This window comes from Pangasianodon hypophthalmus, chromosome 4, assembly GCF_027358585.1.
Source record: "Pangasianodon hypophthalmus isolate fPanHyp1 chromosome 4, fPanHyp1.pri, whole genome shotgun sequence".
In the NCBI taxonomy this organism is placed as follows: domain Eukaryota; kingdom Metazoa; phylum Chordata; class Actinopteri; order Siluriformes; family Pangasiidae; genus Pangasianodon; species Pangasianodon hypophthalmus.
Genome location: NC_069713.1, coordinates 24,642,660 through 24,659,189, shown reverse-complemented (window position 1 = coordinate 24,659,189; position 16,530 = coordinate 24,642,660). Strand labels below are relative to the sequence as shown.

The following is a 16,530-nucleotide window of genomic DNA, read 5'->3' as shown; positions in this document are numbered from 1 at the left end:
GATATTTATGGTTGAGCTATATATTTTAGATTTATTGCCTGACCTGTCTAGGTGAACAACAATTTGTCTTTTTTTATGTTGAAAGCTCTTTGGTTTTCCCCATAAAGACAACTTAATATTTATAACATCAAGAAATTGTCAGCAACCATTCCTGGAACTGCAAAGAAAATGAAAAAAATATTAAAATGTTTAAATCTTATAGCCTAGCTCTTGTAATTACAGTATTAGACTTGTGATGTTGGGCTGTTGTTGGGCTCAGTGCTGGTAGACCTTTTACTGTCACCTGCTGGTAATACATGATATAGCTATACTGCTCAAACAGAAAGGAGTGGAGAAAATAGTGGAAAAATTCTTTTTCAGTTTCTGAACAATTTGGTGTTTGGTCTTTAGAAGTATTTTTAATAAATAGTTAAGTGGTTGGGGCATTTATTAGCACTTTTTTGTCAAAAGACTAAAGAACAATTTCAGTTGTATGGGAACTTTTTCAAAATCTTAATGAAAACATTATTATTATTATTATTATTATTATTATTAAGTTTAAGAACTACCTTAGGTCTCCATGTTATATTAATAATTAACATCAGCCACTTTTATAGGAACACCGGCAGCAGCACAAATGGATAAAATCATGCAAATACAGGTCAGAAACTTCAGTTAATGTTCACACAAACATTATAATGGGGAGAAAATATGGTCTCAGTAACTTTGACTATGGCATGTATGGTGGGCTGGTTTGTATTTCAGAAACTGCTGATCTGGAATTTTCATGGACAACAGTCTGTAGAGTCGAAGTAGATGGTACAAAAAAAAATCCAGTGAGCGGCAGTTCTGTGGGCAGAAATGCCTTGTTGATGAGAGGGGTCAGAGGAGAATGATCAGACTGGTTCGAGTGGACAGGAAGGCTACGGTAACATAAATAACACTCTTTACAGTTGAAGACTGGAAAAAGACCAGGTGATTATTTTCCTAATCTTCAACTGTCCAGTTCGGGTGAGTCTGTGCCCATGATAGCCTCAGATTCCTGTTCTTGGCAGACAGGAGAGGAACCCAATGTGGTCTTCTGTTGTTGTAGCTCATCTACCTTTGGGTTTGATGTTTTGTGCATGTTGAGATGCTTTTCTGCTCACCACAATTGTAAAGAGTGATTATATGAGTTACTATATCCTTCCTGGCAGCTCGAACCTCTGGCCATTTTCCTCTGACCTCTCTTATTAACAAGGCGTTTCCATCCTCAGAACCGTAGCTCACTCAATGTTTTCTGTTTTTTTGCACCATTCTATATGAACTCTAGAGACTGTGGTGTGTGAAATTCCCAGGAGATCAACAGTTTATGGAATATTCAATCCAGCCCATGTGGTACCAACCTCCATGCTACAGTAAAAGTCACAGAGAGCACACTTTGTCCCCATTCTGATGTTTGATGTGAACATTAACTGAAGCTCTTGGCCTGTATCTGCATGTTTTTTTTTTTTTGTTCTGTTTTGATTTTTTGCATTGCACTGCTGCCACATGATTGGCTGATTACATTACTACATAAATGAGCAGGTGTACAGGTGTTCCTAATAAAGTGGATGGTGAGTGTATATTTAACTAACAGGGATTAAGAGGGTTCAAAATCATGTATGATAAAAAAAAATCACCCTTTTTTATTAATAGCTAAACCAGAGGCTTTGGGAATAGTTCTAAAATAATAGGAAAGAAATATTAAGACATTTATTAAAAATAATGTCATTAGATAATTGACTAGTAAAAAGTGTGTTGTTATTCTCCTGGAAAATGTGTCACAACCAAATGTAGAAGTTCTAAAAATTAATTAATTAATTAAAATAATAAAAAAGGTGATATGGGTGATATGATAACCTTGTGTTATGTCTGAACCCTGTAGTACTGTCTACAGCCCCCATCTCTGCGCGACACTTCAGGTCCCGTGACCCGGACGTGTTTCCGGTTTGCCAGTGTTGACTTCCGGGAAGATGGCGGAGACCGGGGCGGCGGACCGCTGTTGCCGAAGTGCAAGGAGAGCCTGGGTGTGACATTACAGGACACATGTCAGCCGTGTCTCCCGCGGACACTGGACCCTTGTGTAGTGGTGTTGGAGTCGGAGGTTTGGCGTTTGGACCACGGAGCGGTTACAGACACCCAGCTCCAGCTCCAGCTGCAGCCCCGGTGTGTGTTAGCAGCATTAGCATCCCGACAGGCCGTGTTAGTGGAGCTCCTGACGCGGACAGCACACCTCTCAGCCTGTCAGCTCTCCTCCTGACTTATTCACATCCTGCTCGTCTTTCTCTAATCACTACACAAACTGTCCCTTCCTAACAGCTTTATCATGCGCTCTTTTATTTAACCGGTTACTGTAAATACTCAGCTAGCCAAGTTTCAGTTAGCCAGCACATTGCTAGCACATTCCTACTTGCTCGTAGAAATGGTTGTTGTTCGCGGGTTGGAAATGACATGAGAGTAATTTTACTTTTTTAAAACATATATATTTACACGCCTTTTATTTCCGTTTTGTTGTCAACGAGTGATTCTTTTACCCATGTCTTCTTGTGTCCCGGATGGCTTCAGGCTCCATCTGCACCCTTGCACCGTGCTTTAAACTAAACATGTAAGTAAAATGACTGATCTCTTTAATACATAAAGCTTAACCAAAGCCATGGAGATGCTGGGATTTGAACTCATAACATCCTGATCAGAAGGTTATGAGTTCAGATCCCAGCATGTCCAGGCTGCCACTGTTGGGTCAACAAGATTCAGGGGTCACTTATATCCTGTCTCAGCTGTAAGTCACTTTGGATGCAAATCCTCAGGGATACAAGCTGAGGCAGAAAATAATATGAAATGACCAACCTCGAATACATTTTTGTTTTTGGGGTACAGCAAAGACACACGAAATGCTTGGGGATGCTCGTGTCATTTACTGTGAGTACAAATAAGACATGGAGGAAATGTCACAGTGACTTCAGCTGTTCGTTTTATTTTTCTAAAATCCATTGGTGTCAGTTGATATTTCATCACTTTCTGTAATGTTTTATTCTCTGATCAACCTGTGTGATACAGATATAAAGGAGGAAGAGTATAGCAGAGTCACCAAAAAGTAAAAGTATCCAAGTGCATCAAGTGTCATGATAAAATTTTTTTAGTAGGATTCTCTTCTAAGTAAAAAATTTAAAATGGGTTATTTTGACGAAGGTTAAAGTGTAAGTACACACTGTCTATGCATCTGTCATTTTACAGGTTTGTAGCCTATACGATGCACATTAGAAACTTGGTAATAATCAGAGAGTTTCGTATGAAATGTGTTAAAGCTGGGTGATATGGCAAAAATATCATATCCAGATACTTGAAGACATTTCTATGAGATACTGTGATACTGGTGATGCCATAATAATGAGTTCATAATGCTGTTGTGAGGTTTTTAATTTATTTCACATGGACGAAGAGTATTGCAACGTCCAATCAGCTACTCATTACTGCAAGTACCAGTGCATTCAGTCTGTGCTATAACAGTACTGATGATATCCACAGGGAAGCCTATCATGATGTAAATAATCACAATATTGATATTACATTGTCAAATCATCTTGGCCATAAGATGTTTAATGACTTCTTCTACAATGTTAGTGCAAGATCACCCTCCTTAGATACCCTTTTTCATAGGAACCCTTGCTATAGATTCCTGCTTCCTAGCTTTGCTTGTGTTGTAATATTATTCAATTCTCTGCAGTGTTACACTGTTGTGTATATAGTTTCACGTTATTTTCTACCATAGCGCATTTTTAAAGAAGTGAGATGGTTTGTATGCCATGTATGCAGGTTAAGTGAGAACGTATGACTTGGGTTCCTTGAGTTTCTCTCCTGACGTTTAGGAAGTGCAGCTTACACACTGTCAAACTCAAATATTTCATTCTGTTTAGGAATTGCATAAAAACGTGAGTGATTAATGTGACCTAGAGTGATTTGTGAATGTGCCATGTAACATTAGTGTTATGAAAACTAATACAGTAGTACTGGTTCTTTCTGTTTTTTTAGGTATACAGCGTTGATATTTAGTGTTGAATCACCCCATATACCATGCTGGCGCTGCCCTCTCGCTTTGGCCTCTTAACCTGCGGGAGATTTTCCTTGCCTGCACAGCCTTCCCACCTTCTGGCTCCAGGTGCTCTTGCCAGCATGTATGCCACACGCCTGTACAGTGGTGGAGGGGGCAAGCCTGGTCGCCGCGTTGGCCTGATGGGGGGAGGGCAAACCATGCTGGAGAATCACCACCACCCCCTCGCCCCTCATCACCCCCACATCCCACCTCCCCAGAGTTTCCCTCCTCCGCTCTACCAGGGCCGCGTGGATGCCCATCGAACCTACTACCAGCCCCATCAGCACTACCACACACACCCCCAGGTCCCTCACCTCCCCCCTCCACACTACCAGCCCCACGCCCACATGCACCACAGCAAAAAGAAGACCTGGAACTTCATTCACGAGAAGATGAGCTACGACACCTTCTTCACCATGAAGCGACTGATCGACCGCTCGCGCAGCGTGGACGAGGTGCTCCGCTGGGTCACGCAGAACCCGGGGAAGATCTCGCACAACCACTACCCTATCGCCTTACAGAAAATCGGCCAGCTCCTGGCACTCCAGCAGGCTGGAGCGATTGGAAGTGGAGGAGGGAGCCTGGGGAGCAGTGGGGTGACTGCAGAGGGAGCGCTGTCCTCACCCCCTGCTGTAGGCTCGGGTGATGGCGCAACTCGAAAGATTCTGGACAACCCAGATTTCCAGACCCTCTGTGAGGCTATTGTTAATGACTGCTCCAAGTTTGACAACTTCAGCATCGTCAACTGCCTTTATGCCGTGGCTGCACTTGGTAAGCCAGAGGATTTCAGAGTACTTTTAATGGTTTTAGTTCAGGTATCTACCCTTTTAGTACATGAGAACGGCAAAGAAATGTTATTGCATTAATGCTCTTTAGTATATTTCAGTGTGTAAAGCATAGCATAAGAAACAGGCATGATTTGTTGAACTGATTAGAGCCATACAACACACAAAACACGTTTCTTTACAGCAGTTGCTTTTTACAATTAGAATAATTCACTGTGGGAATAAAACTGAATAAAGTCTCATTCATGCTTCAGTGACTAATCTCACCTGGATACCTATGAACTGCTGCTGTAATCATAAAGACTGTCCTGTGCTTATTCTAGGGTTCTTATACACAATATGATCATTTCAACACACTTTGTGCGGTCTGAATTTACAGAATGCGGTTGTAGAAGAGTAATGATTTATGATCTCACTATCCAGTGTCACCCAGAAGTGGATGGGTTCCCTTTTGATTTAGTCTGGTTCCTCTCAAGGACTTCTTTCTCATGTGGGCTCAGGGAGATTTTTCTTGCCACTGTCACCTCTGGCTTGATCATTAGGGATCTAAATCTGGATTTCTGTAAAACTGTTCTGTGACAACGTCTATTGCTAAAAGCACTACACAAATCGAATTGAATTTAAAAGCATTGTGGCATTTTGTGATTAACTTGACTGCCCGGGTCGGCATTCTTTATTACTTTGTGATTAATTGCATGCCGCTTTGCTCTTTTAAGGAAATAAGACAAGGTGCTCATTAGGGAAACTAAATCCTATATATGTGGGGGTTTAGGTGTTGATAGTACTTCAGAGGTGCCCCGTATGTTCAGCCATCAAATATATTCAGCTGACAAAACTGACACTGATTATTTTGACTGTATATGTCTTGCTGTTTCTGCAGCACCAGACAAATTATGTAAAATCCATTATGTAAGACTGCAACACCCCAATTGATAATACAAGCTTGTCCACATTGAAAACTCTAGGTTAACCAGAGCAGCATTAAAAGTTAGATAAATAAGTTTTAGTTTTGCTCAGTCACACTCTTTTCAGGTCAGAATAAGCACAATTCTAGCAATAACATATTCAATGTTTGACTTGACCTGATATTTGACCAATTTTTATGTTGGCAGCACTACTTTGGCAGCACTACTTTAGGTGATACGCATATTTCCGACTGACTAGAGCTTTGTGTTCCTTCAGGGCTGCCCAGTGACTCTCGGATAGTGCAGGTGCTGGAGGAGGAGTCGCAGGGCCGCCTGTCGCAGTTTAACCAGAAGGACATCTCTATGGTGTTCAGCAGCTGCATGAAGCTGCACCCCTCCAGCCAGCACCCGCTCATCGAGTCGTGTCTGGCAGGCTTGGAGAAGAACATTGAGCGTGAGCGTCACCCACAGACGCTGTTCCTGCTGCTCTCTTACTACCGCACCAAGTGGCGTGCGCTGCAGGCGGCCGACACTGCCTCAGCGGAACAGCTCGTGGTCGACCGCAAGATCCTGCGCCTGGTCAAACACACGCTGGCCAGCGTCAGCTGCGTACGTGACCACGAGATGACCTTACTGGACGAGATGCTAGCGGCGTGCGCCCGTGAGGCCAGCAACAAGAGCCTTGAGCTCATCTTCAGCTCTCACCTCTTCTACCAGAACAGGCAGGAGAAGTTCGTGAGCAGCCTAGCTGGTGAGTTTGGCCTCTTCTAAAACAAATAGAGCTAACAGGAGTGAAGTGATTTTCTTTATTTAGCCTTTGTTAGATTTTGTCTCCAATAAACTTAAATTTTTTTAGGAGTCACTGAGACCCCAAGCTTGTGGTTATGGTCATGTTTTTTGCAGCAGCTGTTTAGATTAGCTTAGTTACTTCTTCTAGTCATGGTGTTGTACTGTAACAAAGTTGGACATGGTCACATTTTTATTAGTGTGTAGAATACAAAGAAACATTGCACTCATTTAAAAGTGGTGTATATACTATATAAGAGGCAGTTAACACTGGGGAATCTGAATATAAAAATGGTCTAGGTGAGTACATTAGTGAACGGTCTTTTCTCTTATTCCACTAGAGGAGCTGCCTAAAAAGGTCGACAGTATCACCCCTTACACTATGGCTCTTATTGCCAAGTATATCGCACGCCATCGTCTCAGAGAAACACAGCTACTGGACACCATTGCAGAATTCCTGGTCAAGAAGGGCGAGTACTTGGACAGCAAGGTGAGAAGGGAAAATTATTAATATCAAGACATCTAGTGGGGATGGGAATCGTTTGGCTTACAGCGAATGGATTTGATTCATAATTTACTGAATCTTGTATTTGATTCAAAAGTGATTTTTGTAAATTAAGAATCATTTGATTCAATTCAGTACTTTGATTTTTAAAGAAATCTTATAATCCATTAAGTGTTTCTAAAAGACATCCCCTTATTTCTGTGTTCTTTCTATTTCTAACTTTTGAAATCTATTTTTGGACAGTGTGACAGATTTAATACTGTTTTATTTAATGCACTGAGAAAACGATTGAATCCGTATTCCCCCAAATCTAAATGAAGTTGTCTTTTTTTTTTTTTTTTTTTTTTTTGTAAAATAAAACAGCAGAAAAGTATTGTGATAGAACATCTCTTTGGTGTTATGCTGATGTTTTTCCAGGTGATCCAGAAGCTCGTGTTCCCTTTCAGCCGCATGAGTTATCGGCCAGCCAATGAGGCTCAGTTCTTCTCTAAGCTGGAAATGGTGCTGGAGCTGAAGGCTCTGAGTTCACCGCTGGCTACCGTCAACATCCTCATGTCCCTCTTCCAGCTGGGACACTTTCCCAGCCTGGTGCTGCACCGGGTCTTCTCACCCTCCTTTATCAGCAACGTCACCAGTGAGTCCATCGCCTTCCAGATCTCTGAAATTCACAATTATTTACCACAATTACTCAGGCAACTTAGGAACAAAACAGTTTAAATGCACTTCATCATTTCATCATTCTAAATCAGAGACTTTTGTTTCTCATTGTATATGATAATTCTTCAAATCTTTGAATCATATTGCTTTTTCTTAGTCATATTAATTTGCTGGGTCTTTTAAAGTCTAAACATTAATACTTTTAGACTCAGATGAACGTATGTAGGAGTGTGTATGTTACCACTGTGTACAGGTTAGACTGCTTCCTCTGGAGATCATTAGTTCAGCTGGTGTAGCCTAATGAAACTGCCTTTGTCTTCAGTGATGATGTTTTTGGAAAGTTTTTTGTGCTCTGGAAAATGATCAGAGCACAGTGATTGGTCAAACAAATATAAATAAGGAGTTTGTTATTTAATGCACCAGAGTCAAAACTGAAATCTGACATTAACCAATGAACTAACTTTAGCTTATTAATATTGCAACTGATTGTTCAATTAATTGAGAAACCCAAAAATTGTGATTACAATTAAAATATCATCAGCTCTTATAAAGCCTCGTCATGTGGTGAGTAAGAATAATAATAATAATAAAAAAACGGACTTAGCAGCAGTAGCATTCCCAGCCAGACCATTAGCTGCAGTAGTGACCCCAGCCAGACAGTTCTTTACAGTGCAGTCCTGTTTCAGCCTGTGGCACTAAGCTGGATTGTTTGCTGTGTGCTGCTCTGCAGACAGTCCGTATGCTCTGATTGTACGCCGCTATTTGTCCCTGCTGGATGCTGCGGTGGAACTCGAGCACCGAGAGTACACAGGGCCTCGTCTGCAGGACTCACACAAAGTCCTCATGTTTGACCACGCACTCACTGCTGACGAGGTCAACCGCAAGTACAGGTCAGTGCACAGCTCTTTCACTGTGAATTGAACAGGAAAAAGCCACATTTGTGGGCAAACCAGAAATGGCCCAGACTGTTTTCCCTGGGTACCAAAACACACATAATATAATACACACAAAGATATGACGAGAGATTCAAAATACTTTCAAATGTTCATTAGAGGGGAAAGCGAGGAAATAAAAATGTACTTAATCCATTCTTAATTGATTTTTTTTGTTCTAAGACTTCATTTAACCCATGACTGGAATGTTCATCTACATAATCCAAAGCTAATTCCATTATATTCTGTTTGTAAATACAGTATATTGATAATTCACGAATTTATTATTAAAAATATCTTACATCTTACATCTATCTAAGACTTCTTCTTTGAAACAGAAAGGTTTTTGTGAAATAAATTCTTTTTTTACATTGTAAATCGTTTGAATAAAGCATTCAGACTAACCCTGGGTTTACTGAATTGAAATTGACCTTGAGTATGGAGTATGAAAATAATTTGTTAAATATAAGTTTATAGCATAATTCAGCTATATCTAACTCAGTTGGCTAAAATGTATTCATGAGCAGTCAGAGGACTGCATTTAACACGCAGAATTCATGCACTGGTGTTTTGTCTTTTATTGTCGTCAATACTCAATCATGAAGCAGTTCTGTAAGATTAGTATATTGTATGCTTTGTTTATAATGGCAAAGCAAAAATTGTCAAAGAAAAAAATTGTGATTACAAATCACTCTGCCAGTAGATGCCAGTGTTTTTCTAAATTTTGTACAGTAGGAGCTACTCGCAAAGAGTTGCTTGGACAGGAATGATTGTCGGTAATGATTGTTTTGTGTACATTTATGAGTCTGTCTTTTATGTTATAGTTATAAAGGTCTTGTTGCTGAGGCCCTCAGGCAGTTGGTTGGAGAGCATGGTTACAAGCAAGATGAAGTTCTACCTCCAGGATATTACACAGGTATAGAGAAACTTTTTGACATCCTGTTGTTGAAATATTGACACATTTGCTCAGACAAAGGTGAGAGTTACCTAGTGATGGTCCCGTTCTTCTGCTTGATCATTTCTTTCCTTTCCTCATCTGTGATTCTTTCCGCCCCCCGCGCAGATTTTTTGCTGTGGATAGACCATGCGGGCCGTGTTCTTCCCATCAGAGCAGGCTCAGCAGCAGTCTCATTAACAGCGGACTCTTCTATGTGCACAGTTGTGAACCCCAAATCACCAGATGGTTCCACGTCTGTTGCTGCTCTCACCTCTGATTTCCAGAAGTTCTCTCCCTTCTCACCGCCTCTAGAGGAGGGTGTCGACAAACAGCCCGAAAATGATTCCACCTTCCTGCCGCCCCACATCCAGAGAGCAGGCACCAATGGAGCCGTGCCACTGGACTACAACACCTATTACCCAGCTTCGGATTACTACACCAGCCTGGCCAAGGAACACTCTCTGGAGAGCCAGGACAGCTCAACATTGAGCAGTTCATCAGAGTGTCTGGCTCAAGCTGGGTCCGCTGTCCCCGGGGCCACTGCGCCACAGGACTCCCTCTTCCAGTTCTCTATTGGAAAGATACTGGAGGATGAGAGTGGTGCATCCATCCAAGTGGGGGCCAATTCAGGACCAGACTGCAGTATCACGCCTTTCTATGATGGTGTGACCTACGAGGCAGGAGATAGCAATGCAGTGACTGCTGCTCCACTCCAGCTGCACACAGCAAAACCCTCTGAGATGGAGAGGACACCCGGGGAGCACATTAAAAGGTCAGTTCCTCAAAAATTGATCTCCATATTAAATACAGTTTTATAATGCTGAAATAGAAGGGAAATTTGTGTCAGATGTCATGCCAGATTAAAGTATTGATATGCATCCATTAAAAGCATCCATTTATTAACAGTGAACATTTATTACCAATGAACATGCTGTACATGCTTTCAGGCTTTACCATTAACCTTTGTGAATACAATTGCCCAGAGCATATATGATGTTATGGCAGCACATTAGTGCCGCCTCACAGCTCCAGGGCCCCCCGTTTGATCCTGAGCTCAGGTTACTTTATGCGTGAAGTTTTGCATGTTCTCCCTGCGTCTGCGTGGGTTTCTTCTGGGTCCTCCGGTTTCTTCCTACTTCGCAAAGACATGCCAATAAGTGGATTGGCTACTCTAAATTGCTCCAAGCTAAAAATAAATTTTTGAATATGTGTATGGTGCCCTGCAACAAACTAGTGTCCCATTCAGTGTGTATTCCTGCTTTGTGCCTGTTTGTTACAAGGATAGGCTCCGGGTCCACAATCCACAATCCTGACCAGGATAAAATGAATGAATGAATGAAATGAAATACACAAAGCTTGAGGTTATTGGGTCATGTCATTCTACTCCATTGTCGATAATAAAGGCAAAAAGAGATCATGTCCCAGCTGAGACCTCGTGACATTGCTGGTACATGGCAAACAGTAACGATCCAGTACCCAGCGCATAAATGACATGGTTTACACCCAGTCCATCAGACCTCTCAACAGCCTGTCTCATATTTCAAAGCCTCATGCCAGTGGTATTTTAAACTGTCTTTGTATAACTTGGACTACAGTGAGCCATTCGCACTGTTTTTCTAATGCTTAATGAGTATTTGCCCAGTTTACTATTTCTCTCAATATTACCCTCCCTCTAGTCTCAGCCTCAGATGCTCTACCCACAGGCCACCGATTGTCAAATACCTACTGTATACTTTTCTGGCCACAAGCTTCAGAAGCTGACTGACTCGCATATACAGCCATCTGTGCATCAGTTTCCAGTGGGAAAACAAACATTTGAATACGGTGCCAAAGCGAGCTTTTCAGAGCATGATATATTTACTAGACTGAAAAGTTCATGGCATTCCATGATTAAAAGTTATTAAAGAGTTTTGTTTGATTCAAATGACATCATTGTGTGAAAGAAAGCAGTTCTTACCCACATTTAGTGAAGAACATGCTGTGCTCTACAAAAAGCTAGAAATGTAGCTTTTAAGAGTAATTATGGTACATTTTAAGATTTTGTCTCACCACCTATAGAGTATTCTATGTAGTGTAGTAGATAATGCAGTGTACAGTTAATGTCTGACCAGTGCAGTATGTTAATGTCTGACCAGTGCAGTGTGTTAATGTCTGACCAGTGCAGTGTGTTTTTCAGTCTTATGGCCTGTGGTAAGAAACTGTCTCTAATTCTGATGAGTCTCTGTGTGTGTTTTCTTGTATCAGGTTAATGAATGTAAATAATTTTGCTCAGAATAGTAAGATGGGCCAATACTTTGATTTAACCAGCTTGAAATCTTTGCTGAAAATAATGATTAAACAATAAATTAATCATTCGTTCACCAGCGTCTGTGTGCTTCTCTACATGCAGGGTGATAATGTCGGTAAACGATAAATGGCACTACTGCCACAACTCGGATGTGCTTGTGGGTTCCCGGGCCATGAGAGACCGCCACCTGCAGCTGCTAGGCTACGTTATACTACAGGTAAGTCACGTGGTAGGTTTTAGTGTGTTTAGAAGATGCTAGCTCATGGTCTCACCCCTCATGTGTCTGCTTGTCTTCATCAGTTGCCCTATCTGGAGTTGGAGAAGCTGAATGGAATTGAGGAAGTGAAGCAGTACCTGCACAAAAAGCTCCTGGAGGTTCCTTTATGACGGTGGAAAAGCAGAGGCGTGTGAGAGAGTGTGTGTGAGCATGTCTGCAAGCATGTGCAACGTTCTGTTTAACAGGCATCGGTGTATTGAGGAAGAAGGACTGTTGTTTGTGTGTGTGTGTGTGTGTGTGTGTGTGCACGCAGGATGTGAACGGTCCTGTCTTTTAGGACAACTTGTGGTGACACTAAGCCAATGAATGGGTGTCTTAGTTCTTGACTTAGGGAAGGGTTGATAACACCCCTCTGGGCAAAATGTAAAAACAATGTTTCTGGAAACAAATGTGACACCCAGGAACTTCTTAGAACCTCCCAGAACACCCACAACCTGCACAGCTACACAATCACAAAGCCAGAGCTTGCTGATTTTTCTGGTGCTTATTAGAAGACAGTGCTGCTTGTAAAAGGAATGACTTTGAAATCAAATTTACCCAGATTTACTGCCAAGTGAGTCAGTGTCAAATTTTGAGGGATTAGTTTTGCACTGGAGCTACAAAGCTAACTAACATTTTATGTATTTGTTTTTGTATGAACAAAATGATTTCACATACAGTGGGGTCCAAAAGTCTGAGCGCACTAGTGAAAAAGCATATATTTTGCATTCTTTGTGTTCTTTTCCAATTTAATACAACAATTTTCATAACAAATTATATTACTGAGAACAGCTTGGGTGAAAAGTAGAATCTTTGAAATATTTACATGAATTTCAGAGTTTCTATGGTTTCAGAGTTTTTATGATGATGTCTTTTTGCCTTAATGACAGTGTGCACTCAAGCTGCATGGACTCCACAAGTTTGTGCAAAACCTTGTGATCCATTTTAGATCAAATCTGTCGGAGTGTCATCTGAATACATGCTTCAGTAGAAGAGATTAGACATGAGGAAAATCTTTTGTATCAAGCAGTTAACATGGTCAATATCACAAATTTGCTTACATTTAAATAGTGACCTTGAAATAGTGCAATATAAAATATTCAAGATATATATATAAGTTTTACTTTCTTTGTTTTAAATATTTCAAAATTCTAAAACCTTCTGTTTATATCTAGTTTTAAATGAAAATAAAAATCCCAGATTTTCAATGTGGTCTCAGACTTTTGGACCCCACTGTAGCTGGAAAGTGTAATAGAAGTCATTTTGAACACAGAATTTGATTAAAAATGTTAAATTAGTACATGTTCTGTGGTTTAATGAAATAGCTGGTTGGTGTATGAATTAGATTTCTTGACAGTACTATCCAGGGCCAAATTCTTTGTACATTGCTTATGCAAGATAAAAATGATAAAATGGCAGATTTATTAATAGTGATCATTCTAAATGGGCTTCAAATGCACCTCAGAGCTTTAGTAGTGTAGCCAGGCTGAAGATGTCTGAGATGTGTGTGCTCTTAGACATCTGTTTCAAACAGAGATATAAATAAGACAGTTATGATGTAAAGGATGGACATGACAGAAGACCTGAAAGCATGAGCAGAAAGTCAGTGTTTGGCTGATGAGAATGGTACGTGAAGCCTGGAGAGGCCAAAAAGAATGTTGAGAGATACTTAATGAAAGTCAGGAAATTGCAGTGCTTATGCAAAATTTAGTTGCTTTATTCATGGTCGGTTTGCTATTTCAATTTCTCAAATGGTTGATTTTTGCTCTTGTCTAAAGAAAATATGTAGTACAACAGTGCAAAAAACTGGATGGTAATGGCAATATCTAACATTCCTATAATAACACTTAAAAATGTTTATCCATATAGATAGGGATATGTATAGCAGAGTCATATGAGCTAAAATAAGTTGCTTCAGGTTATCCATTATATCATTGGCACATTTTCTTTAGATAAAAGCACACATTAACCAAAACATGACCAGTTTTAATTAATTTGAGGACCTTTAGTAACTGATATTCCCCAAAAAGCAAAGTGTGCGCATGTATAAGTATTAAACTTATAATCTGGTTTACGTTGAATAAGCCTGCTATAGAGCAGGCTTGAGCTTACGACCTTGTTGTCTTGAAGAAATCCGTGATCATAATCCAATCCAGCTAATTCAATAATCCACGTATGAATAACAACGCTCAGGATTTCAGCTAGCAGTATTACCCTAAATTGTTTGTTAGCAATGTTAGGCTTCCGACTCTGATGTAAAACTAAAAGGTGTGAACACCGAACATATGTTACAAGATGAACTGAAGTAATGGGTAAAATTGGAGTAAATTTGATTTTCCTTTCCATACATCCTTTCCTCACATCCAGGGATCAGAAAATTGGCTTTCCTTTGTTAATAAAACATCCAAATGTTTGTAGTGCACCATAACAGCAGATTAGAATCAGTGATGCTGAAATGCAGGTAGCCGAAAATGGCTCAATCAATAAATAAATAAATAAATAAATATTTGATCGATAATATAAATCGGTCAAGGAACATAATTGTGAGATATTGGCATATGTATTAATCACAGCTGTAGTTCTCAGTGGGGAACTGGTGATTCCTGGCTGTATTTTAACCATTAGGTTCCACAGACACTGTATTTCTGAGCTCAGCTCACCCCGGTGCATTAGGACTAACCCTCTTACCCCTGGAGGAAGCTGCTTTATGTCCAGGTTATGCATGTTAATGGAGGACACAACCTCTTGCTTCCGTGAATGAAGATTGGGTTTATATTTTGTCCAGACTGAGTGTCTGTCGGTACTTTTGGTATTTGATTTGCTAACAGGGTTTAGGCACGCTATTACTCGTTTATAATATTGTCCCACCGCTAAGATCTCTGCTAGTGTTTTTATCTCCATTGTTGAAAATCTGTCTCTTGTTAGTGTTTTAAACCATTTAAGAGACAGGTTTGGGGAGGAGCCATTTTGAATCCACAGAGGAGTTTTATGGAAGAATGACTGCCAGACATAGAGTGTGACTGTGTGAAAACAACTAGAGATGTTTCTGAATTTCAGATGCAGCCATCAAACGAGAGTCTGCTCATTTCACCAGATCTGACTGACCGTGTGTGAACCGTTATGAACCAAGCAGGACAGTGTGTCGTGTGAATCTGTGCATTATGGACACAATGACCAGACGTACAGTAACTGAAAGGAATCAGGCAGGATCATGATGAATGTATAAAGGAGATGGATTATATCAATATATTTTATTTTCTCAGAACAAATGATCTATTTTGTCATTTAAAGGAATGCAAAGCAACGCACTCAGTGTACTGCTGGATTCATAAGCTGATGAAAGAAGTAGTGATATGTCCCCTTGTGTTGTTGAACTCGTTAGCATCACTGTGTCCCATATTCCAAATCTGTATCTGAAAGAGAAGCATGTCAGCTTTTGAGACATTTTTCCCAGTTGATGCCTCAGTGATGAGAACCTGGATGAATAGAGCTGATCATTTGCCTCCAGTATCACAAATAAATCAGTAGGATCATGTTGAGCTGTAAACACATAATGAGGGGTATGACGTTTGTTTCTGTTTGGACATTGTTATGGTTTAGTGCATATTTTTGAAAAAGAAAAAAAAAAGTTTAGATGGCAGTAATACAGAAGCCTTGTTTTGTGTAATCTAATTCTCATCGTGACACTGTCGCTGTGTGCGTTGGCTTTGCTTTGTTTTTTTGGAAGAGAAATTATTTATTATGGCAAGTGTTCCTCTGAATGTAAGAAGACTAAGTGAGTGGATGTCTGTGTGTTGGGTAATAGGTGGGGAAACTGGAAATCTTTGTTTATATATACATATTAAAATGTCTATATAAAATGATTATTAAAAAAAAGTTAAAAAGCAGGGAACAAACATGTCTGATTTTGGTTTGTGTTTTGATCTCAGTGCTATTATAATCTTCTCAAAGTGTGATCTGTGATTTTTTTTTTTTATTTTGTTACAGTTATGGAAAAATTATAACCCACCATTATCAAAATTATTGCATTTATTATTAAGTTCCTATAGGTATTACATTAGCCTGTTTGACTGGTTACTTGAATGGGTTTCATTCAAACCTCAGTAACACTAAAACAAGTGGCTCTTTTGTACAAGTGTACTATTGACAAAATTTTTTGTGCGCCTCTCTTTATTATTTTCCAAAACGAATGACAGATGCAATGCGAAATTTAAATGAAAAGAAAACTCAACCAAAGAACAACACTCCCCCCCATATACGATCCATATAAGTTAGTAGCCATATAAGGTCAATTACACCCAAAAAAATTTTAAAAATGGCAGTAATTATAAAAATAAAGTAGAAAAATAAATATGAAAGTTCAGCACGGGTAGAGTAAATGTTAATGAAA

The 16,530-nt window shown here is 40.0% G+C and overlaps 1 protein-coding gene across 3 annotated transcripts; it reads left to right on the top strand.

Moving 5' to 3' along the window:
• Positions 1–1,925: 1,925 nt before the first annotated feature.
• On the top strand, positions 1,926–16,530 carry fastk (Fas-activated serine/threonine kinase). 3 transcript variants are annotated; one of them, XM_026936665.3, is made up of 11 exons: positions 1,926–2,605; positions 4,030–4,861; positions 6,058–6,531; positions 6,908–7,056; positions 7,489–7,705; positions 8,459–8,618; positions 9,485–9,576; positions 9,724–10,369; positions 11,987–12,101; positions 12,185–12,291; positions 15,198–16,530. In XM_026936665.3, the coding sequence occupies exons 2-10, from the start codon at positions 4,072–4,074 to the stop codon at positions 12,269–12,271; spliced, it is 2,730 nt and encodes a 909-aa protein (XP_026792466.1). In that variant the 5' UTR covers positions 1,926–2,605; positions 4,030–4,071; the 3' UTR covers positions 12,272–12,291; positions 15,198–16,530. The 3 variants fall into 3 exon arrangements, with proteins under 3 accessions (XP_026792466.1, XP_026792467.1, XP_053089456.1); XM_026936666.3 differs by having other exon boundaries at positions 1,927–2,605; positions 12,185–12,287; XM_053233481.1 differs by lacking the exon at positions 15,198–16,530 and having other exon boundaries at positions 1,927–2,605; positions 12,185–13,558.